The 22,606-nt window shown below is 59.5% G+C and overlaps 2 protein-coding genes across 4 annotated transcripts; both read left to right on the plus strand.

Annotated features, from left to right (window-relative positions):
- Nucleotides 1–465: 465 nt before the first annotated feature.
- Nucleotides 466–9,711, plus strand: KCNH4 (potassium voltage-gated channel subfamily H member 4). Of its 2 annotated transcripts, none has more exons than XM_061343131.1 (16): nt 466–598; nt 3,229–3,462; nt 3,566–3,697; nt 3,882–4,009; nt 4,597–4,840; nt 5,050–5,207; nt 5,719–5,926; nt 6,014–6,208; nt 6,461–6,660; nt 6,991–7,240; nt 7,345–7,559; nt 8,282–8,329; nt 8,414–8,745; nt 8,849–8,955; nt 9,041–9,117; nt 9,200–9,711. In XM_061343131.1, the coding sequence occupies exons 1-16, from the start codon at nt 523–525 to the stop codon at nt 9,647–9,649; spliced, it is 3,054 nt and encodes a 1,017-aa protein (XP_061199115.1). In that variant the 5' UTR covers nt 466–522; the 3' UTR covers nt 9,650–9,711. The 2 variants fall into 2 exon arrangements, with proteins under 2 accessions (XP_061199115.1, XP_061199116.1); XM_061343132.1 differs by having other exon boundaries at nt 5,719–5,870; nt 6,123–6,208.
- A 401-nt stretch (nt 9,712–10,112) lies between these two features.
- RAB5C (RAB5C, member RAS oncogene family) lies at nt 10,113–21,761 on the plus strand. Of its 2 annotated transcripts, none has more exons than XM_061343255.1 (6): nt 10,113–10,210; nt 17,506–17,751; nt 18,805–18,956; nt 19,272–19,394; nt 20,173–20,266; nt 20,619–21,761. In XM_061343255.1, the coding sequence occupies exons 2-6, from the start codon at nt 17,586–17,588 to the stop codon at nt 20,732–20,734; spliced, it is 651 nt and encodes a 216-aa protein (XP_061199239.1). In that variant the 5' UTR covers nt 10,113–10,210; nt 17,506–17,585; the 3' UTR covers nt 20,735–21,761. The 2 variants fall into 2 exon arrangements, with proteins under 2 accessions (XP_061199239.1, XP_061199238.1); XM_061343254.1 differs by lacking the exon at nt 10,113–10,210 and adding an exon at nt 11,242–11,263.
- The last annotated feature ends 845 nt before the right edge of the window (nt 21,762–22,606 follow it).

The following is a 22,606-nucleotide window of genomic DNA, read 5'->3' on the forward strand; positions in this document are numbered from 1 at the left end:
CCACAGCACCAGGGAGCCTCGTGGGCACACGCGCCTGGTCCCCACCACCCCGTCCCTGCGCAGGGGCCTGGGGAGGCTGCGGCTGGGTCCTGTCACCCCCGGGTGCCCCTCAGGACCCGGCCTTGCCCTGCAGCCCCCGGGCTCAGCCATAAGCAGCGGGGGTGATGCTGGTGCCTCCCGTCCTGCCCCTTCCGCAGCCTCCGTGGGCCCGGCAGGGCCGGTGCCCCCCGGTGCCCCCCGGTGCCTCCCGGTGCCCCCCGGTGCCCCCCGGTGCCCCCTGTGCCCCCGGTGCCGGTGGGGGGGCGGCGCAGGTCGGAGCCACCTGCCCGCGGGCGGGTGCCGGTGCCGAGGCCCCTCCCGGTGCCGGCGGCGCGCAGAGCCCGGGGCGGGGCGGGGGCGGGGCGGGAGCCCCGGGCCGGGCCGAGCCGAGCCGAGATCAACCCGCGGAGCCGGGACCGCACCTGCGGAGGGGCCCGGGGGCGGCAGCGGAGCCCGATCCTGCGGCCGCAGCCCCGCGGGACCATGCCGGTGATGAAGGGGCTGCTGGCGCCGCAGAACACGTTCCTGGACACCATCGCCACCCGCTTCGATGGCACACGTAGGGCCGGGGCGGCGGGGAGCGGGGAGGGACGGGGCTCGGGGGGTCGCGGCCGGCCCTGTGCTCTGCACTGTCCCGGGGAGCCCGTGTCCGTTGCTGCGGTACCCCCCGGTGTCCGTGCTCGGGTTCGTACCCCGCACAGCTCGGTGCTCCGGGCCCCCCGCATCTGTGCTCGGTGTTTCGGTACCCCCGCATCTATGCTCGGTGCTCCGGGCCCCCCGCATCTGTGCTCGGTGTTTCGTTACCCCCGCATCTGTGCTCGGTGTTTCAGTACCCCCGCATCCGTGCTCGGTGCTCCGGGACCCGCCGCACCTCGGGCAGTCTCCGGTGCTCTCCCCGCTGCCGGTCCCGCGGCAGCGCTCAGCACCAGGGACAGAGGCCGGGCTCGACGGGAGGGGCCGTAGGGACCCCGGGGCGGGTCGGGCGTCCCGTTGGGGTCCTTGCTGGTCCCGTCCCATCCCGGCTGCCCCGGAGCCCCCCGAACCCAGCTTTGTGGTGGCGGGTCCCGGGGCGGGTTCGTGGGTTCTGGCTGACCCCACGGGGATCGGGGGTCAGGGTTCTGCCCCCCGGCTCCCTGGAGCTGTGGGGCTGCCGTGGGGCACAGCCAGTGGCTGTCACCTCTGCGACACATGGAGGGGCCCTCGGGGACCCCCAGTGCTGCACGGGCCACCACCCCGTTAGCATCGCGCCCACTGGTTTGGGGTTATGTCCCTGGAAAGGTGGATGCCAAGGAGCTGTGTTTGGGGGGGACATCGTCCCTTTCGGGGTCACTTTGCACGGCTGGAGGTGCTGTTGGTGCACCCCCGGAGCTGGGTTCCCCTCTGGATCCATGTCCATGTGCTGTGGCCAGGATGGATTAAACCCCTGGCATGCTGTGGAGGGGATCATGCCGGCGTGCCACGTGCCAGCTCCCGGCACCGCTGTCACCATGCAGTCACCCGGGGACAGGCCACGTTCAGGGCTGACCCCAGGCTTCCCCCGTATCTCCTGGAGCAGGGGTCTCCTGGACCAGCTGCCTGCGGGGCTGGCCCTGTCCCACCTCGCTGGGAGGGACCAGTATGAGCCTGGCACCGGAGCCTGTATCCTCTCCCACAGCATCGGGGCTCCAGGAGCAGCCCTGGAACATGTTTTGGCTGGCTCCCGGCCTGGCGTGATGTGCAGCATCCCAGAGGACACAGGGTGTCATTTGGCTTTAGGAGCTCTCATTTGGGATGTTCCCTTTGAGACCACAATGACAGGCAGCAGCCTCTGAACCTTCCCCTGCTGTGCCCAGAGGTGCCAGGGTAGAGCTACATCTGCCTTGTGCTGGTGATGCTGTGACTGTATCTCCGCAGGGCTGAGGCTTCCCAGGGCTGGATCTGGCTCTCTGAGGAGCAGGGTCCCCAGGGGAGCTGCCTGCAGCACCCCAAGCAGTGCAAAGCCCTGGGAATTTGCCCCGGGGAGATGGGATTTGCCCCCAGCAGCATCCCCATCTGGCTGCCACCTTCCAGGCACTTTTAAATAGCGTCAGGCTTTGCTGGTTTGATGTGACTCTTATCGGCTTTATCTGCCATGGAGAGGGGCTTTAGCCACTGATACCCGGGTGAGTTAACCCTGCCTCTCCCAGGCCCGCTGGCTCTGAGGGTACCCATCTGTGCGAGCTGGTCACTGTGATGGGGGCTGCTGACCCCCCAGTGCCGCATCCCCCTGCTCAGCAGAGCTGCTCCCAAATGCAAGCCCTTTTTTTCCTCTTCTAATAACACATCCTGGACAACGCCGTAATCCTGGTTCCCCAGAGCCAAAATCTGGCCTTAGTCACAGCTTCGAGCTATTTTTGCTTCCCCAAGCTAATCCCGGGCTGAGCTGTGCTGTGGTGGCCCTGCTGCACCCCCATGGCACCAGGGCTGCCTGCAGCTGCATCCCCTCCTTCTGCAGCCTCCTCTGCCCCTGCACTCCCTGCCCTGCCCTGCCCTATGCATGCCATGCACTTCCAAGGGCTCTCTCCTTCACTGTGAGAGGGGTCAGACCATGTCTGCCCACTCCGGGTGCCTGCACTGTGGGGCACAGGGGTGCTGGGCTGAGGATCCATGAACTGGAGACTGTACTGGGTCTGGAGACACCCTGGTCTGCCATCACCGGGTGCAGGGGTGTTCCATGCCAGCCATACTCCCCGCTTCCCTGGCACCCTTTTAGCATGAGGCCATCTCCCCTTGTGGGCCAAGGTCACCCAGTGTGGGCCACGGCCTCACCCCAGGCTCTGGGCTTCTCTGCCCTGCTCTTGGTGGGCTGGAGGTCGCAGCATCACAGCCCAGTGCCCCAGGGCTGCCAGTGCCCGGCTGGGTTTGCCACGGCTCCTGCTAAGCTGCCGGAGGCCTGGAGGGAGGTGGGAGCAGCAGATGGTGAGGGGGAGACAGGAACCGGCCGGCAATGGGAGCCGGGAGCTGGATCTGGGCGCCAGGACCCCAGTGCATGGGGCTGGGGCGGGCTTCAGAGGCCACAAGGCAGGGAACAAGCGAGCTCCGGGTGCAGGCAGCAGCCACAGACCCGGCTCCGCTTCCCAGAGGGCCCCATGGGGGTGCGACAGGGCTGAGCTGCCCTTTGTGCCCCCAGGGTGGCGCCGAGCCCTCAGGGGCAGCTGCTTCTCCTTGCAGACAGCAACTTCATCCTGGCCAACGCGCAGGTCCGCTGCGGCTTCCCCATCGTCTACTGCTCCGACGGCTTCTGCGACCTCACCGGCTTCGCCCGCACCGAGGTCATGCAGAAGAACTGCAGCTGCCGGTTCCTCTACGGGGCCGAGACCAGCGAGCCCGTGCTGCAGCGCATCGAGAAGGTGCTGGACGGCAGGCAGGAGTACCAGACCGAGGTCTGCTTCTACAAGAAGGGTGGTGAGTGGTGCACGGCACTGGGACCCTGCCCGCGGCTCCGGATGGACGTGTCCCCAGGGGCAGGGGGGTTGTCGTGCCTTCAGCACCCCTCTTCTCCACGCAGGAGCTGCCTTCTGGTGCCTGCTGGACATCATGCCCATCAAGAACGAGAAGGGGGAGGTGGTGCTCTTCCTCTTCTCCTTCAAGGACATCACAGAGAGCCGGGGCAGGAGCCACGGGGGGGACAAGAAGGAGGGTGAGCCGTGGAGGTGGGATGGGGAGGGATGAGCACAGTGGGCAAGTGGCAAAGGGGCTCCCAGTTCCCTGATGGGTCCTGCCTGCCTCTGTTCAGCTGTGCAGGGAGGGGACCCAAAGCAGCCACTGCCCTGCTGCACCGGCAGTGCCGCAGCCACTAACCCAGCGTGCCTTGTGTGCTGCAGAGAAGCAGAGGAGCAAGAGGCCCGGGAGCTCTCACCTGCGGGCAGCGCGCAGGCAGGGCCGGACCGTGCTGCACCGCCTCAGCAGCCAGTTTGCCCGGAGGGACCGCAGCGAGATGAAAATCAACCGTGTAAGGACCTGGGGGAACCCCTCAGCTGCAGCCGGTGCCTCCGGGGCAGGCTGGTGATGCTGCTGCAATCCTGGCACCAGCCTGTTCCCATGCCTGCCCCCCGCTGGCCTGCCCAGCACCGAGGTGCCGATCACGTCCAGCAGCCACCCCCGGTCCAGGCTGCAAATGGGGTTCGTTGGCATCGGTTGGGAGGGGAGCGCGGAGCCTGCGGCAGCTCCCACAGGGCCCTGCCTCTCCTCGCACGGCTGCTGTCGGGAAGCGCAGCCCCGGGGGGCACCGTTACCAGGCTCCCGCTGTCCCCAGTGGGGACATAGGGGGGGTCTGCCCCAGCATCTGAATCGGCACCTGGGATGCTCTGGGCAGCAGCTGGCAGTGCTGGTGGATTATTGTTAATAGCATTAGCCTCACGCTCCTGTATATGCCATAACCGGGTGTTCTGTGCCCATCTTTGAGGGTGACCTCAGAGCAGCCCATGTGCCCCGTTGGAGAGGTGTGTCCATCACCCTGACATCAGGACGGGGGGGACACCGCAGTGACCTCTACTCCTCGTGCACCACTATGTGCCACCCTGCCACTTGCTCCCCCAGAACGTGTTTGAGAACAAGCTGTCCATCCCCGAGTACAAAGTGGCCGCAGTGCAGAAGTCCCGCTTCATCCTGCTCCACTACAGCATCTTCAAGGCCCTCTGGGACTGGCTGATCCTGCTGGCCACCTTCTACGTGGCCATCACCGTGCCCTACAACGTCTGCTTCACGGGCACAGAGGAGAACCTCTCGGCTGCCCGCAGCACCATTGTCAGTGACATCGCTGTGGAGATGCTCTTCATCCTGGGTAGGTCCATGCTGGGGCTGAGCACCCGTTTGGGATGGGGGACATGGCTGGGCAGGGTGGAGGAGCAGAGTTGTGGGGTGATGTGGAGGGGAGCTGGTGCTTTGCCCCCACTGCTGGTGCTGAGCAGCCTGGGAGTGGGCCCTAGGCTGGCTGTGGACCCCGGGCTGGTGGTGGCAGCGCAGTGAGGACCGGTCCTGCTCCCGGTGCAGACATCATCCTGAACTTCCGGACCACGTACGTGAGCCGGTCAGGGCAGGTGGTGTACGAGCCCCGCTCCATCTGCATCCATTACGTGGCCACCTGGTTCTTCGTGGACCTGATTGCTGCTCTGCCCTTCGATCTGCTCTACATCTTCAATGTGACCGTGGTGAGTGCCACCGGCAGCACCGGTGGGAGGCAGCCCCTTCCGCAGGGATGCGAGAGCAGCGCGGGCAGCGAGGGGAAGCAGTGATGGATATAGCGGGAAACCTCCCACATATCCCGATTTAACCAGAGGATGCCACAAACCACAGTAACTGCTGAGGCACCTCTGAAGGAGCTGCAGGCAGGCACCCGGCCTGCACCCAGCACCCTACACGCCTGTGCTCTGCGTGGGATTCAGAGCAGCTCCATGTCCATGTGCAAAACCCTTGTGCACTGGCACACACCCCATTGCAATGAGGGGCACTTGCAATGCCTCCCCTCTCTGCCCCTCTCCATCACCCCAGATTCTGCAGGACGGTTCGGTGGTGGGAGGCTGCAGGGGACATGCTCATCCCATCTGGCCCCAGAGCCCACGACCCTCCTGACAGCTCGGGGGGGGGGCTGAAGGGTCCCTGCTGGGGGGTGAATGGGTCTCTTCGCACCCTGCCTGAGCGCCTGCCCCGCTCCCTCTCCAGACCTCGCTGGTTCACCTGCTCAAGACGGTGCGGCTGCTGCGGCTGCTGCGGCTGCTGCAGAAGCTGGACCGCTACTCGCAGTACAGCGCCATGGTGCTCACGCTGCTCATGTCCATGTTCGCGCTGCTGGCCCACTGGATGGCCTGCATCTGGTACGTCATCGGGCGCAAGGAGATGGAGAGCAACGACCCCCAGACCTGGGACATCGGTGAGGGGCTGCAGGGGACGGGGGCATGCTCAGGCTGGGGCAGCGGCAGGGGCTGCGCTGGTGCTAACCCCTGGCTGTGCTTGGTAGGCTGGCTCCATGAGCTGGGCAAGAGGCTGGAGGCTCCCTACATCAACAGCTCACTGGGGGGCCCCTCCATCCGCAGCGCCTACATCGCCTCCCTCTACTTCACCCTCAGCAGCCTGACCAGCGTGGGCTTCGGCAATGTCTGCGCCAACACCGATGCTGAGAAGATCTTCTCCATCTGCACCATGCTCATTGGGGGTGAGGAGGGGAGCGGGGCAGCACTTGGGGGGCTTCACCCCCCCCAAGCTGGAGCAGTGGGTGCAGCAGAAACCTGGGCAGGGCACTGTGGGGAGGCGATGAACACATGAGGGCTGTAGGACAGCCCTGGGGCTGGAGGTAGGGGAGAAGCCCCCTGTGCTGCACCCCTCAGCCCCACACTGCTGGCAGGGCAGAGCCCAGCCTATGCTTGAGGCCCCTCAGTGGGTCTGATGCTGCCCTCTTGGTCCCCAGCACTGATGCACGCCGTGGTCTTCGGCAACGTCACGGCCATCATCCAGCGCATGTACTCGCGCCGCTCGCTCTATCACACCCGCATGAAGGACCTCAAGGACTTCATCCGTGTCCACCACCTGCCCCAGCAGCTCAAGCAGCGGATGCTGGAGTACTTCCAGACCACCTGGTCGGTGAACAACGGCATTGATGCCAACGAGGTATAAGATATCGGCTGGGCTGGTCCAGCCCCTCTCCAGGGGCTGGCAGGGCCAGCTATGAGAGTGCCAGTGTGTGTGTATGTACGTGTGTGCAAGCGTGTGCAGATGTGCACACGTCCGTGCTGGAGGGACCAGAGCTGTGCGCCAGCTGTGGGGCAGGTTCCTGCCAGCACAGGGAGTGGGACAGACCCACGCAGCAGGGGCAGCTCGTCACTGCACCATGTTTGCCAGTGGGGCGATGCTCTGCACTGCAGTGGGACCTGTGCCCTGCAGGGTGATGGGGGGCTGCTCCTGCCACCCGCACCCAGCACCCGGCCCCGCTCCCCCCAGCTACTGCACAACTTCCCCGACGAGCTGCGTGCGGACGTGGCCATGCACCTCCACAAGGACATCCTGCAGCTGCCCGTGTTTGAGACCGCGAGCCGCGGCTGCCTCCGCTCCCTCTCGCTCCACATCAAGACCTCGTTCTGCGCCCCCGGGGAGTACCTGCTGCGCCAGGGCGACGCTCTGCAGGCCAACTACTTCGTCTGCTCTGGCTCCCTCGAGGTGCTGAAGGACAACGTGGTTCTGGCCATCCTGGGTGAGGGCAGGCGGCGCGGATGCTCCCCCCGTCCCCTTCTGCTGCCCGGCCGGGTGAGGGGTCCGGGGCTCACGCTGCCAGCCCACCCCGGTGCCCTCCTGCAGGCAAAGGGGATTTGATAGGAGCCGACCTGTGCAGCACCGACCGGGTGATCAAGACCAACGCAGATGTGAAGGCGCTGACTTACTGCGACCTGCAGCACATCGGGCTGCGGGGGCTCTGCGAGGTGCTGCAGCTCTACCCCGAGTATGCCAGCAAGTTCACGGCCGACATCCACCAGGACCTGACCTTCAACCTGCGGGAGGGCAGCGAGATGGAGGTAGGTGCGTGTCCTCCCTCCCTGCGGCCATGCAGGTACGTCCTGTCCTGGTGTAACCCTGGGGAACTGGAAACCAGAGCATGTGCAGAGCAGGAGGTGGATTGAAGGCTTGGAAATGAGGATGGAGAGGACCGGGGGTCACTGCGGGACAGGCAGCGGGGCACAGCCCCCCCGGTGCGCAGGAGGCAGCGCCAGGGGGTGTGGGTTTAGTCACGCTGCCGGCTCCGAGATGTTCTGCTGCAGAAATAGCTCTGCAGAGCTTCTCCTCCCCCGTCTCTGCGCTGGCACCGAGCGGTACCCACAGCCCCAGGCCCTGCAGAGGTGGAGCAGCGGGTCTAGATCCTAGGTAGCCAAAACCCCAGCACATCTATCACCAGGGAGAGGGATAAATAATCCAAGGGTGGAGGATGCAAACGGAGCCCGGCTCCCACGGGAGCTGATGCTCTGATGGGATTTAGGGTGCAGCCTTGGGATACACAGGCCGAGGTTGGGCAGTTCATCAGTGTCGTGACAGCAGCAGAGAAAGGAGAGCAGGCGAGAGGCTGTGGGGCTGGTGCTGGGGGAGGTTTGACTGTCCGGGGGGCACAGAGAGGCCGGCAGGGCTGAATGCTGAGTCGGGGAGCGGGGCACACGCCCGGCGCTGTCTGCCTGCAGCCGGCCCCCGCAGGGCCGTGCGGGGGTCCCGTGTGCCGCTGAACCGGTGCCGTCTGCTCTCCCCACAGGGGCTCTGCCGCTACTCCCGGTCCCCGCGGCTGCCGAAGGCTCCGCAGGTCTGTGCTGCGCCCGGAGCGGGAGGGAGGAGGCCGGGGCCGGGTTGGCACCAGCCCTGACTCCCCCCCTGCACCCACCCGCAGCCTCGTCCGGAGAGCGGTGCCGCCACGGGGAAGCCCCTTCCCTCCGTCCTGGAGGACGAGGAGGAGCCGGACGAGGTCTTGCAGCGCTCCCCCGCCACCACCGCCCGCCGCAAGCTGCTGCTGCCGCAGCTGAGCAGCCCGGCCCGGCGCGGCTCCCCCGGCAGCCTCCTGGGCGATGAGCTGTGCCAGGTCTCAGCCCTGCGGCGCTGCAGCCGGGGCCGCAGCCCCTCTCCGCAGTGCCGGCGGGAGCAGGAGGGCAGCGCGGGCCGGAGGCCGCCCAAGCTCCTCATCCCCTCCCTGCACACCTGCGGCCCCCCGGAGCTCAGCCCCAGGTAAAGGCTGGGACGTGCCCTGCTGCGGGTTTGTGCCGCTGGGGATGGTGGCAGAGGGGCGAGGGGGTGACGAGGCTCAACCCTCACCCTATTCCTGCCCTAGAGTTGTGGATGGCATTGAAGACAACGGGAGGCCGTCGGAGCCGCAAACCTTCTGCTTCAACGTGGACCGTCCGCTGCCGAGGACGGGGAGGGACTCCCCTAGCTCAGGTACCTCCCGCGGTGCCAGGCAAGGCCGTGGGGCTGGGGGGCTGAGTGAGCTCTCTGCCACCACTGGAAATGTCTTTCCCTGCAGGGACCAATGCGTGCAGCCCAGCCCTGGCGCTGGAAGCAGAGGAGATAAAGCAGAACATCATGAGGCTCAACCAGGAGGTGCGCTGGGGGCCAGAGGCACAGTCCCGAACGCACCGGGGGGAGCTTCCACCGGCGCTCACGGCTCTCCCTCCCCTTGCAGATCAACCACCTCAACCAGGAGGTTTCCCACCTCAGCCGGGAGCTGCAGCGCATGATGGAGCTGCTCCAGAGCCGCCTGGGCACCCCGCAGCCCCCCGCCTGCCCCTACCGCCTGCCCCCTGCAGCCCCTCGGCCCCTATCGCCCCCGGTGCCCCCTTCTCCGCCCCCCGCTGCCCCCAGCTCCCGCAGCTCCCCCTGCGCCAGCCCCCCGGCCATACGCTGCCCCGTCCGCAGCCGCTCGGCCCACGCTGGTGCCAGCCCCGCTGCGCATCCCTGGCTGGGGCCGTGCCCGCCGCGGGGGGAACCCCCCAGCCCTGAGCCCCGCCGCACTCCGGACTCGCCGCCCTTCGCGCTGCCGCCCCGCTTTGCCCACTCCTTCCCCGGCTGCTCGGCCGGGGGCCGGGCCCGCATCCACCCTCAGCCCCGCTCCGGCTCCTCCAGCTCCCACTGACCCCGCGGGCTCCGGGGTGGCGGCGGGGGGGACCTCGCCATGGGGACCCCTTCGCAGCGGTCCCGCTCTCTCTGACCCGGTCACCGCGCAGCTCCCGCCCGCTCCCACGGGAGCACCCCGGGATGCGGCGCTGGCCGCGGCCCGGCACCAGCACGGTTCTGATCCGGGTTTGGACTCCGTGCCCGCGGGTGCCCGGTGCGGGGGTCCCGGGGGGGGAGGGGGGGTCCCGCCGCTCCCGCCCCGCCTGCTCTCAATAAAGTCTCTATTTTTCCACCCCGCTCCTGCTCCGTCTCTGCCCGGCCCAGCCCGGCCCCGCCGGACTACATCTCCCAGCGCCCCCCGCGGCACCGGCGTGACGCCCTGCCGCCCGGCTGACGTAAAGCGATGGGGCGGAGCTACCGGAACGGGACGGGAGGAGGGTGATTGGCAGCTCCTGCTACCAATGGGCTGCAGGGCAGGGAGCGGAAGGGGTGGGCGGATCCGGAAGCGGAACGGTTAAAGGCGGAAGTGAGGGCCGGGGCCTGCGAGACTCACCTGCGGCGGGGAGCGGCGCTCCGGGCGGTGAGTGCGGCCGCGGGGTAGGGCCCTCCCCCGGGACCGTGGAGGGAGGTGGCGGGGGCCGGCCTGGGAGGCTGCGGCCTTTGAGGCTGCGGCCTTTGAGGCTGCTCGGAGCAGAGCTCCGGTCCCCGCCCGCCGGTCCCGCGCCGTGTGCAGGCGAGGCGGGGGAGCGGCCGCAGCCGTTACCGGTAACGGCTCTGCGCTGGGCGGGAGGAGCCGCGTCGGACGGGGGGGAAGCGTCGCGTCTGCATTGGGGGCCCTCCCGGAGCAGGACCGGTTCCGTGCGCGGTGCGCAACGGGGCCGATGTGGCCCGTTCCGATCCCCTTTGTGTCTCGGGCGGCGGTGGCTGTTTGGAGGTGAGATGGAGCGTGCGGCCCTGTGAGGATGGCGGTGGTGCAGTGCTGCGGCGTACCCGGTGAGGGGCTGAGGTGGCAGTAGGAGCTCCGGGGGTCTGAGAGGCCGGGCAGAGCCGCCTGCATGAAGGCTGTGGCTTAATCTGCTGGAAGTAGGTTCCGGTGGAACGGGGACCGTTCCGGATTGCTGCTGGTGGCAAGCACAGCCCCTGCCTCCCTGTAAGAGGCACTCGTGAAGTGAAATCCGCGGTGCTGCAGCCTCTCAAGCAGGGCAAAAAGCCGGCAAGGAAGTTTTGTGGCTCGCCTGGAAGGAGACGCGGATGTGCTGGGGAGCAAGGGTGTCCTGGGATCCTCAGCGCAGTGGGAGACCTGTGCCGGGAGCAGTGCGTGACCCTCCAGCGGCCAGCAGTGCCGGTTGTAAGGGGGCACTGGGTCTGTGGGGCTAAATCCTGCGGGAGGTGCTCCAACCTGGCCGGGCTTGAGGTGCTGCTGTAGCTCCTGGGGCTGGGTGGGAGCTGAGAGGAGCTGCTCCCTGGCAGCAAACTGGGACACTTGCTGTAAACTGGGCTGCCGGCGAGCCCGAGCACAGCGCTGACCCCAGCTCAGCTGACCTTTAGCGTGCTGCTTTTGTGTGTGGCTGGGGCAGCTCTGACCTTGACTGCTTCCAAGCGTAAGGAAATCGGAGGGAAGCAGCTATGCCAGGTACTATTTTAAGGCCGATGTGGAACAACTTGCATCTCCTATTCTTAGCTTTTTGTGTGGTGGGTCAACGCATACTTGAGCTGCCCTGCTTAGAGGGTGACATCAGATCTGCTGTGTGCTGGGTTTGGACTCCTGAGCCTGTGCTGATGGCAGGACTCTGATGCTTGGTTGAGACCAAAAAAAGGAAGAGGCTTCTGATTCATGTTGGCTTAGCATGCTGTGCTGAGTGAACTTTCTGGGAATAGCCATTAATATTCACTACTGCCTTGACTCCAAAAGTTTTCTGTGGTTTTCTCTCAGCTGAACTGCTTAACAAAGTGAAAGAAACGGGACTGAAGAGGCTGAAGGATTCAGAATAGTGTGTGTAGGCAGCTGCAAACCAATGCTCATCTTAAATGCGTTCTTGAGGTGAGCAGGTAAAGCATGAGCCTATATAGACCCATAAGGGGAAGAAAAGCGAAGCTTAGATTCAGTAAGTGGGTCTCAGTGCTGGAATAATCTCACACTTGGGGCTCAACAGTATGCCCAACCAGTCAACTGCCTTCATAGCAAACGAATCTACCTTTAAAGGTGATCTTCCCCCTAAGATGCTCCAGGCTGATTGAGACAACATTGGGTTTAAGGTAGTGACAGGCAATGTTGGTCCCTCGAGGCTGTTCAGCGGTTGGTACCCTTCAGGTGGTGGAGCAAGATGAGATGGGACTCCTGCAGAAGGGTTAAGTTACTACAGAGCAGCGAGGGGGAGGCTGGCTTGCTGTGTGGATGCAAATAGAGTAAAATACAGCACTTGTCTAGGTTTAGGAACCTAAATGGTTTAGTCCCTTTTGCTTTATGAGTGAAGCCCATAAGGAGTTGGGCAGTGTCTGAAACAAAACTGTCTAGTGATGTATTCATGCCTCGCGTGCTCGGCCAAACTTAATTGTTGGGATGAGAGGTGGAATTACCTTCATCACAGCAAAGCTCTTCTGCTTCTGAAGAGGGATCAGCTTGAGAACTGCTCTAGGCCCTGCTGGTCATCAGCTCTTGATCCTGGCTTCAAGTGCTGCGTGTTTAGTGGGTAGGTGGTCAGGGCATCTCCCTGAAGAAGGAGGGGGAAAGAATGCCAAGTGCTTTCAGACAGAGGAAATGAAATGGGAACGCTTCTAATGAAGTGGGTGTAGCCCAGAGTATTTCGGTCAGCATACTTGAAACAGGGTAGAACATAGAAATGGTGGAGTCAGCTCTTTCCTTCCCTTGGGGTATGAAGTTTGAAGTCCTCTTATGCAAGTTCTGTGAAGTTGTCAGAGTAACACGATGAAAACACTCCCAAGTGCTAGCCAGAGACAGTGAACCTTCCCGAGAGGGACAGTGCTGGGGCAGAATAAAGCTTCATCTCCATCCTGAGAGGAGCCCTCTCCTCCCCTGGAGCCCAGGAATGAGCTGCTGGAGTAGCTCTACATAAACAGAAAAGAAACCCCTGGGTTTAATGTTTGCTTTTATTTGGTAGAGCTCCAAATAAGGAGCTGCCAGGGGCAAGTCTGGAAAAGATATTATGAAGGTCACTGATTCTCTTGCAGGGAAGACGGCAGTTTTGTGCTTTGTGGTGTCAATGATCTTGCCTTCTTGTTCCCAGAAGCGTGGGTGTTATCTAAAGGCACACATTGCTGGATTTCTGTGTTACTGAACGGTATTTTGAGGGCATGCTGAGCAAGGGGAGGTTTCAGGAGCAGGGGTTCAAATACCCTTGCCTGCACAATTAAACTCTTGGTGCTTTTGTTCTGTTTGCAGCAGGTCCAGGCTGTGCTCATGAGTTCCTCCTTCGGCCTCATCTGCTGTGCCATGGGCCCAAGTCTTTGCAGTGTCAAGGATAACCAGAAGTACCTAGGCCTGACTCCACTCTCTGTTTCTCTGTTCAGCTGTGGTGATCTAAGAGGACAGTAACAGCAGTTTTAAAAGCAGTTAGTCATGCTCTTCTGCAGAATTAACCCCCCTTCTAGGTTAGACTTGGAACTTCCTTGTGCTGCCACTGTGACCAACGTGCTAATAACTGTTGCTGCTGATACCTAGTCAACTGTCTGAGCATTAAAAACCTGTAGCTCCAAGGCAGAATCAGGAAGTGGAATGCCTTTGTACCCCACTGTGTGTTTTCAAGAATTCCTGGTAAAGAATAACTACTTAACACCCTCCTGAGGGGATGTGAATGGGGTTAAAGTGGCTAGAAGAAGGCTTGAGGGAGCTTGATAACGCCCTTTCACCCAAGTGCTGCACATCTTGACACAGTCATGTAGGCTGTCATCTTCCAAAGAGTCAGATCAGCTCTGGAGGATACATGGGTGTTCGTGGCTTTGCTTTCAGGTGGCATCTAGCAAATGTGCTTTAAACTGAGCAGTCCCTTTCTGTGTATGACTGTGTTCAGAGCTGACCTGGACTCCAGATGATCACAGTTCAAGAAGCGCCTGCGGTGCCATCCTGCAGGCTCCCTGCATGCAGCCCCTTGCTGAGCTGAGTGGTGGCTGCAGCCTCGTGGCCTTGAAGGCTCAGATAGAGTTGTTTTGGAAGAGCTGCTGGGGCTGCTTTGGGGGCTGTGGCTGTGCAGGTGTCAGGAGCAGATGTGTGTACCAGAAGCACGGGAAGGAGCTGGGATTACAGATCTTGCTACTCTTGTTCAGGGCTGTAGCTACCAACTAAAAGTCATTTAACTTTTTGTCAATGTAAATCCTATTTACCTCTAAAGTAAAATGCGTTTGCCCAAGTATTTAGGAGGTTTGGCCATGAGACTCTTTAGAAGAATTGTGACCGAGCTGATTTAGGTCTGTGAATCTGCACTTTAAGGCTGTAGTGCAGCTCCTGACAACTGCAGTGACTGGTTCCCAGTTCAGAGCTGCTACTGAAGCTCCAGGTTACAGCCCTGCTGATCCAGAGACTGAGCCTTTTGTTTATGGAGGGAAGTGCATGTTGGCTGTACAAAGATGAAGTATTAAAACTGATCAGACTTTATGGGGCTGAGGGACGGGGGTCATCAAATGTGTTTCCTGGCTCATCTCATCTCTAAGAGCTGGGTCTGGCTCTCACAGTGTTGGATGCTCCGGTTGGCACCTTGTGCTGTGCTCATCCGGGCTAGGGGAGTCTGTGGTGTTCTAGTGGGTCTCGCTCTTGCTGCTGGCCCTGCTCCTGGAAGCTGCTTGTGAATCAGGGTCCTAAAGCTGACTCGCTCTGGGTGGGAGTAAGGTAGCACAAGCTTCCTGCTGGTGATGGCCGGCTGCCCATTCGGTGTGAGGTGAAGCAAAACCACTCAGTAACTTCAGGGCTTCCTTTGCCAAGGAATTCATGTAACACTGTCAGCTATTTAACAAGATAAATACTTCAGTGGGGCTTTTGTCTTGAGGATCTTGATTCTAAGCCAACAAATCCCTGGTGAAATGGCCTCTTGCATAGCTCAGAGCAGAAGCAGCCCTCTTGGGTTACTGCATTCTTCAGGATTGGGTTTCTAACTCTCACCAGCTTTCAGAGGAGTCCTTGCTGCTGGGTGAACACAGGGCAGAGGCATCAGGTTCTGTAACTTGCTGCAGCTCTCCTGTGTAGAGGGTCTTGTAAAGCACTTGCCTGGCACAGGGGTTAACTTGGGGATCTGACAGGAGCTGTGCTGTGGAGAGTGGGGTTCTTGTGCTGTTCTCAAGCATGCCAACAGCTCTGGAGAGCTGCCTTGCTCTGGGGGAGGCTGGGAGTGCAGCAGTGCCTTCTCATTCAGGGCTCTCTAATCCCTGGGCTCAGTATTCATGGAGTGCACCAGATCCTGTCAGACGGGGAAGTGCTGAGAGGTGCATAAACCATGGAAGTGATAGGCTTGGAGTTCTGGACAGCATCAGGCATCGAAACTGAACCAACCAACCAAGAGACTGTGCCCAGAGTTCACAGTAACAAAGCTGGGACTTCTGCCCGTGTGCTGCAGAGCTCCTGCGTGTGCAGGAGGCAGGTATAGGGCAAACAGAGCAGCATCACCTTCCTGGGACAAGCTGCACCTTCAGCCACTTCCACCCCTCAGCACAGTGGCCCTGTAGTTATTTTGGCCTGGCTGACCTGTGGCTCGAGCATGGCCTCGTGTTCTCCTGGGGATCTTCCTGTGGACATCAGCAGGAATGCTGAGCTGCTTGTCCTGCTCTCATGGATGTGCTTAGCCCGAGACCCCCAGGGAGCAGTTTGGGTCATCTGAACTGCGTCAGTTCCACCCAAACCATCCTGAAGGTCTGGCAGCATCTCGTGGATTGAAGTCATGGACCTCAAACCACCTTTAGGGGATGATCGGGTTCTCCAGAACTAAAAGTGTCCCAAGTCTCTGGTTGCTTTGCTGCTTGCCCTTGTCAGCAGCTCTCCACAATGACCTGGCCATGCAGACACGTTTGCCTAATTCTGTTTGGGCTGCTGTAGCACACCCAGATGGAGACACGAATCGAGATGTGTGAAATATAGGTCGTGGTCAGACTTGAGGATGTCACCGAGCTCACTTCCTTGTTTTGCTCTGGGAATCACCCCTATCGTGTTTCAGGAGGTCATAGCTGGGCAGAGGCATGATTCACGTGGCATTTACTGTGCCGAGCGTTAGTCTGAAACAGCAGCAGGGCTGATAGACTGCCCTGCGAAAGGAGTGCAAGGTTAAACAAGCAAAAGCTAGTCCCTGGCAAACTCTGCTTAGAGGAGGAACTCAAAGGTGGGAATGATGCTTTTGAACCTGGTGGCAGCCAGAGCTGCAAAGTGCTGCTTCCTCACTGCCCAGCAAAACAAGTTGCAAATTTGCTTCCTATTGAGCTTTCTCATCCTATGAAAGCAGTGTTCTTCACTGACTTAACCCAGGAGTGGACAGGTCACTCAAAGCAGTGGCTTCTTCACAGCTTTGGTTCCTGAAGCATCTTGCTGCACTGATGTTGCTCCTCCTGGTACCATTCTGGCTTCAGTGAACGGTACTGGCTAAAGCAGGTTTCTGCCTTGCCTCCTGCTCAAACCAATTTGAGGTTCAGTGTCTCTAGGTCACGGGATGTGCAAGTGCTTTTGTGTTTTGAATGCTGAAGAGGTCCTCCAGCCCATGGCACGAATGGGCTGTCCCTCTGGATGGGCTCTGACTGAAGTGGCTGTATGTTTCCTGTCAAACTATGGAACTGAACCTCACAACTGGGCAGGCTTAGCCCTGGAAAGCAGGTATTGGAAACTCTCCTTTGGTATCGAGGCAGCCCTGAGCCTTGTTCACTGGATGTGCTGTTCCAGTTCAGGCCTGTTTCAAGCTGCTTTAAGCTTTTATTTGTGGATAGATGCTGAATGTACTCAGAGCACACCCAGAGTGACTTTGGGGGTACACTTAGAATGAGGAGAAATTGTCTTCTGGGGGACTCTGCAGTTGTCTGTCAACCAGAAGCTTGGGTTATGAGAGCTGAAGGGAAAGAGGCAATGCAGAGCAGATGCAATCAGTTGTAGCATTTATCACTGACAGGAAGTGGGAGTTGTGATGAGTACAGGAAATATGCCTAAATCTGTGTAACTGCACTCAAAGTACTGCTGTTCTCTGCTGGGTGCAGTTGAGCTGAGTGCTTGGGAAGGCATTGAGGCTTCACTTGTGGTTACTATGGATGAAAACCAGCTTGTCTTGCTGTTCTTGTGATGGTTTTGTGCTTCTGCCTTCCTTCTGCTCTAAGGTGCAGTATTTAATGGCTTGGGGTGAGTGCCTCTAAACTACAGCCTACCTATAGAGACTGCCTTTGAATGCCTCGTGACCTGAAGGACTGACAGGCAGCACTGCTTCCCATGCCTGCTTACGTGTGGCACTTGAACACCACTGTACTGCATTGGTAGTCTGGAGCTGCTGCCTTGTGAATTCAGGAGAGGAGGAAGGAGCTAAAGGTCAACCTCAGTTACCTCTATGAACTGAGTAATTGTTGCTCCAATAGATGCAGCTCTAATAACAGCAATTGGTGTGCTGGCTGCGCTTTACCTGCCTCACCCCAGCAAGGTGAGGCAACAGGCACACACAGCGGAGGTGGTGGGGAGGGAAGGTTGTGTTGTCAACATCCCTTCTCCAAGGAGGCTCGGGAGACCTGGGATGCTGCTGAAGGAGCTGCTGACTGGCAGTGGTGCTGTGCTGCTGCAGCTCATAGCTTTCCCCCATGGGAAGCAGGCACCATGTGCCTGTGCTGATGGTGGCTGCAGGTCAAACCCACCCTCTAGAACTGGTACGGCTGGTCCATGCCTGTGTCCCTCACTCTGCCTTCCTCTTCCAGTTGCAGCCTGCCTCCAGGTGGATCCCAGCACAGAACCTGCAGCATCCCTTAACTCTCGGCACTCCTGCGCTTCGGCCACCATGGCAGGGCGAGGTGGAGCTGCTCGACCGAATGGCCCAGCAGCAGGGAACAAAATCTGCCAGTTCAAGCTTGTGCTGCTGGGGGAGTCGGCGGTGGGGAAGTCCAGCCTCGTCCTGCGCTTCGTCAAGGGGCAGTTCCACGAGTACCAGGAGAGCACAATCGGAGGTGAGGCTGATGCCAGGTGCCTGCAGCTCAGAGATGCCTCATGGATGTGCTCCAAGGGCATCAGAAGTGCTGATGGCTGCTGGGCTGAGGCTTTTGCTGTCAATATCAGGCAGGCAGTGCTTTACCTCTCAGTTGACAGTTTTGTTTGTTAGTGTGGAGATCAGCACAGCAGAGGATAATGCTATGGCAACCGAGTGCTCTGCCTCTGAGGTGTCTTCACTTCCAGAGCTTGAATTCCTGCTTCTAATTAGAACTGATGCCTTCAGCTTGGTTTATAGCCCTTAATTATCTTTTCAGAGCATGACCTGGGATTTGGGGGCTGTTTCTAGCCTGATACGCTTAACTACTTCCACAGCTCTTGCAGGTCTAGTTCTTGAGCTTGACATCATTAGCACGGTGTCACCAATCAAAGGTCAGTCAAAACCTGGGTCTCTGGGCAGTGGTATTAGGAGGTATGTACTGAGAAAAGGCTTCATTTATTGCTCTAGTAACCCATGAAGAGAGTAAGTAGAGCTGTAACTATAGCTTATGGGCAAGCAGGGCTTAATGCTCTGCTGCAGAGGGTCATGTGGGCATTCTGCTGTTCTTCAATCTGTATCTAGGGCTGGTTGCTTTTCTCCTGGGTGTACCACAGGGTATTACACTTGCTGGAACAAGAAAATCAGCAGTTACTAAACTGGGGAGTACAGTGTAACTGAGCTGACTTCAGTGCTTTGGCACTCTGGTGCTCTCCAAAGCTAATCCTGGTGGGGATGCAGCTGCACTGGGTGATGTGTGAGGCGGCTGCTGGGGAAGCGACTGGCAGTGCTGCTGCTCCCACGGCTGGCTGCTGCCCAGGCTCTGGGGGCCACCTTCCTGTCGGCTCGGGGGTGGCTCTTGGGCTCCTGTGTGCAAGGAGCAGATGATACGGCAGAGCTGTGACTTCACAGCAAGCAGCTCTGCCCTGGCCCCTGTCTGGGGCTCCTGCTGCCAAAGCAGAACTGCTGCAAGCCCTGGCTCCTGCTGCAGGGCTCTCCAGGAGGAGCTGAGGCAGACATGCACCTTCTCTTTCAGCTGCCTTCCTAACACAGACGGTCTGCTTGGATGACACAACGGTGAAGTTTGAAATCTGGGATACAGCAGGACAGGAGCGGTACCACAGCCTGGCACCCATGTACTACCGGGGGGCCCAGGCAGCCATCGTTGTCTACGACATCACTAACACAGTGAGTACTGGGCAGGGCTGGGGGTCTCTGCTGGGAGGAGGTGGCTGTGCTTGCAGCTGATGCTTCTCAGTTCCCTGGAGAGGGGCTGGGTTCAGAGTCCCTGCAGATGCCTGCCTGTAGGTGCTGACTGTCTGAAAACTGCTCATGGCCTCTTCCTCACTTGTGACCAAGGCAGTCTAAGCTGATAAAGGATCCTGCTACAAAGTGCTGTAGAGGCAGAAAACTCCTTACAGGAAAGACTTGTTCTAATCATATCTTCACTGTGGATTAATAAGAGGCTGCCCTTCCTGACTGCTGCCTCCTGTTTGCTTCCAGGACACATTTGTACGAGCCAAGAACTGGGTGAAAGAGTTGCAGAGACAGGCTAGCCCAAATATTGTAATTGCACTAGCAGGAAACAAGGCAGACCTTGCTACCAAGAGAGCTGTGGACTTCCAGGTGAGTGGGAATCCAGATCAGTTGTTACCCAAGCAAGTCAGGGAAGCAGCTGTTTGCTTAAGTGGGGGAGAGGGTGGCTATGTGCACAATGCTTTGAGGGAGAGTGGAAGTCAAGGTTTAATGCTGCTGAGGACCCCAGGATGCCACCTGAAGTGAGCTGCAGCCTGCCTTTCCTGTGTGCTCCTCTTGTTGGTAACAGTTTGTACTTGTAGCTCTTGTTGGTAATAGTTCGAATGTAGAGAATAAGGCCCACAGAGCACAAGCTTCTGTCTTCAGTTTCTCCTGGTGCCTTATTCATCCAGGGCTGCCTTCAGCAGGGTATGAAACAGCATCTTTTAGGTACAAGACAAGTGAAGAACTGTTCCCAGCTTGTGCTCTTTGGAGCTCTTACTTTGTCTGAAACAAACCTTGGAGGAGAAGCTCTTATCTCAGACCTCTGCACAGGCTGGCTGGTGGTGCATTGACAGGCTCTGTTTCCCCCACCTAACCAAAGTCCAAGGTGGTGTGCTGCTCAGGGCAGGCTGTGTGCACACTGGGCTCAAGGGGCTCACAAGCAGCCTGCTCTGCTGTTCCCCAGCCAGGCTGTTGGGATGTTGGCCATGCAGCACGGTCGTGTGTGTCTCCCCAGGCAGGATCAGGGTGCTGGGGGGGGGGGGAATGGCCTGGAGTGAGACACAGTTCCTTTAGTGGTTAGTTTGCCAGCAAGTGAAGCATGTGAAGCCTGCTTGGGCCTCCTGTTGGCAGGGTGCCTTTACCACTCCGATGTGATTGTCTGTAGGATGCACAGACATACGCAGATGACAACAGCTTGCTGTTCATGGAGACATCTGCGAAGACAGCGATGAATGTGAATGAAATCTTCATGGCAATAGGTAACAGCGTGTGTGCTGCGGGGTGACCGGGGTAGCTCTGAGCCACCAGCACTGCAGCCCAATGGACACCATGGGGGCTCCCATCCCTGCTGGGTTGGAGGCTCTGGCTGGAGAGGACCAGCTTGTAGTGGTCAGATCTCTGAATGGCTGGAGCCTTTGCCAAAAGGTTCTTCCCTCTCCCAGTATCTGGGTGTTAAGCAGGGAAGGAGGGGGGTTGAATGGGTTTGTTTCCTGCCCTCCTGCTGCTGCCAGTGCCCAGTCCCAATCTGCTGCAGAGGATGGGGCTGAGCCGGGTTGGGGGGGGGGGTTTGGCCTCAGCACCGGAGCCACCTCACCCCTGGTTTCCTTCCAGCCAAGAAACTGCCAAAAACCGAACCCCAGACGGCGGCGGGCGGCGCGGGCCGGAACCGGGTGGTTGACCTCCAGGAGAGCAGTCAGCCCAGCAGGAGCCAGTGCTGCAGCAACTGAGCAGGCGGCCCCGCTGCCGGAGCCCTGGAATGACGTGACTGGAATCCACGCTAACAATCGCACTTAACCGTAGAGCGGCTGCTGCCCGGGGCTGCTGTGATTTCTCCATCCCTTTCTGATCATAGGCTGGAGGGAGTTCCTCCACCTGCACCTTTCTGTACAAATACTAATTCAATTCTAAGTCTTAAGTCACTTTTTTAATATATGAACTTCTGCTCTTCCCTCTTCCTGGTGGTGGTGGATGCACGACCTGGTGCCTGCCCAGCCTTCCTGCAGGGGAGGCCCATGGCACCCAGGTCCCACTGTACTGTAGTTCACTATTGGAAACAAAGGGATATTGAGACTAGACAGCCTTGTTTCAGCTCATGTGTATGTAAAAGCTGAGGCTAATCCCGGTATGATATGCCTAGAACAACCACTAAACTGTAGCATTAGAGTGACAAACTCTGGCTCTTCAGCCACTTATTGACCAAATCCACGATGAGTATTCTGGGGTGGGGCAGAGGGAAGCGAAACTGGTTTCTTCTGTATTTTGTATTGTATGTTTCTTCATGTAACCAGTCAGTATCTTGTTAATATAGTACATCCAACGAGCTGCCTGTTGTCTTTCTTTGTGTTGGACTCCAGCATGCCAACTCCTCTTTTCTATCTCCGGTTCTGTCACAATGCACTAATTCTGTTGCAACTTGTGCAAAAGAAACGAAAGTCTTGTATAGAAAATTGTCCTTTTTTTGATGGTTGTGATGCCACTGATGTTGTTAACCCTGCTCTGAATCCACAGGGGTGACGGCTGTACAGAGGTGGGGTGGGAAGCCTCGGATAGTGATGTATTGCGAAAGGCTGTAATTCCACACAGTATGAAGGGAGGTATTAAAATGGCTTCTGTTGCCAGACTCTAACTGATGTTGGCTGCTGCCTAGTGCCTAATGCAATGTCTTATGCACACTGGTATTTAAGAGGAACTGTCGACTTAGTCTTCATCACAATCTTCAGTTTTGTGTGATTAAACCAAGATTTTTATAAACCTTATCCCAATCACCAATGTTCGTGTTTCTTAATCAGCTCGAACAGGAGGGGAGCGGAACCTAACGCTTGTGCTGGGCTTCGGGGGAGTGTGTAAAACACCCTGCTCACCTATAGGGAGGCCTTCCTGGCAGGGAGGAGTGGGCTGTGTCCATTCCTGCATCAGCAGCTCCATGGAGCAGCACAACCTCCTTACCATGGGGCTGCAGGAGCCTGCCCTGTGCTGGAGGCAAACAGGGGGGATTACTCATTGCCTGGTACCTCTATAGGGAAGCTACGGTGCAAGTTGGGAAGAGGTGGGGAGCAGTGTGTGGAGGAGCTCTGCTGCCCGGTGGAGGGGCTCGGGGATGCTGTCCCTGAGCAGGGACCACCTCTGTGTTGGGATGAGACCTTGGAAGATGCTGCTCTCCTGCCACTGCTGCGTGGACCCCCATGAGGGAGACCTGGAGTCAGGGGGGAAGACAGCTCATCCCCTTGGCAGAGGGGGAAGGTCGTGATGGGCTGGAGCTGGAGCTCGCTGCCTCTCCCTGTCCGCAGGGTGGCCTCTGGAGCTCTGCTGTAGCCCAAGTGCCTGCCCAGCCCTGGGGCCTCTGGAAGCTCTCTGGGGTACCTGGGAATGGAGCTGGCTGTGAGCAGCCTCAGCTCAATGGGGGCTTCATGCTCTGGCCAAGGGCTTGGTGCCTTTGGCTCCTGCTGGCTTTCCTTAAAACCCTGCAAGCAGGAAGGGTCTGGAGGAACTCGGTGACTGAATTCCTGATACCTGGAAGCCTGAGCACAGGCTCCTTTCTCTGCCAGAGGAACTCCCCCCCCCCGGCCCCGGGGGACGCATCCGAAGTATCCTTGCTTCCA

This window comes from Neopsephotus bourkii, unplaced genomic scaffold, assembly GCF_033783945.1.
Source record: "Neopsephotus bourkii isolate Nb327-2 ecotype Australia unplaced genomic scaffold, CSIRO-AGI_Nbou_v1 NB_1821, whole genome shotgun sequence".
Taxonomy (NCBI): domain Eukaryota; kingdom Metazoa; phylum Chordata; class Aves; order Psittaciformes; family Psittacidae; genus Neopsephotus; species Neopsephotus bourkii.

Coding starts and splice junctions, on each gene's coding strand:
- KCNH4 (XM_061343131.1), top strand. CDS start 523: ATGCCGGTGATGAAGGGGCTGCTGGCGCCGCAGAACACGTTCCTGGAC. Junction 6,209..6,460: donor CTGCACCATGCTCATTGGGG/GTGAGGAGGGGA, acceptor CTTGGTCCCCAG/CACTGATGCACGCCGTGGTC. Junction 7,241..7,344: donor CGTGGTTCTGGCCATCCTGG/GTGAGGGCAGGC, acceptor GCCCTCCTGCAG/GCAAAGGGGATTTGATAGGA.
- RAB5C (XM_061343254.1), top strand. Junction 17,752..18,804: donor CCAGGAGAGCACAATCGGAG/GTGAGGCTGATG, acceptor CTTCTCTTTCAG/CTGCCTTCCTAACACAGACG. Junction 19,395..20,172: donor AGAGAGCTGTGGACTTCCAG/GTGAGTGGGAAT, acceptor GATTGTCTGTAG/GATGCACAGACATACGCAGA.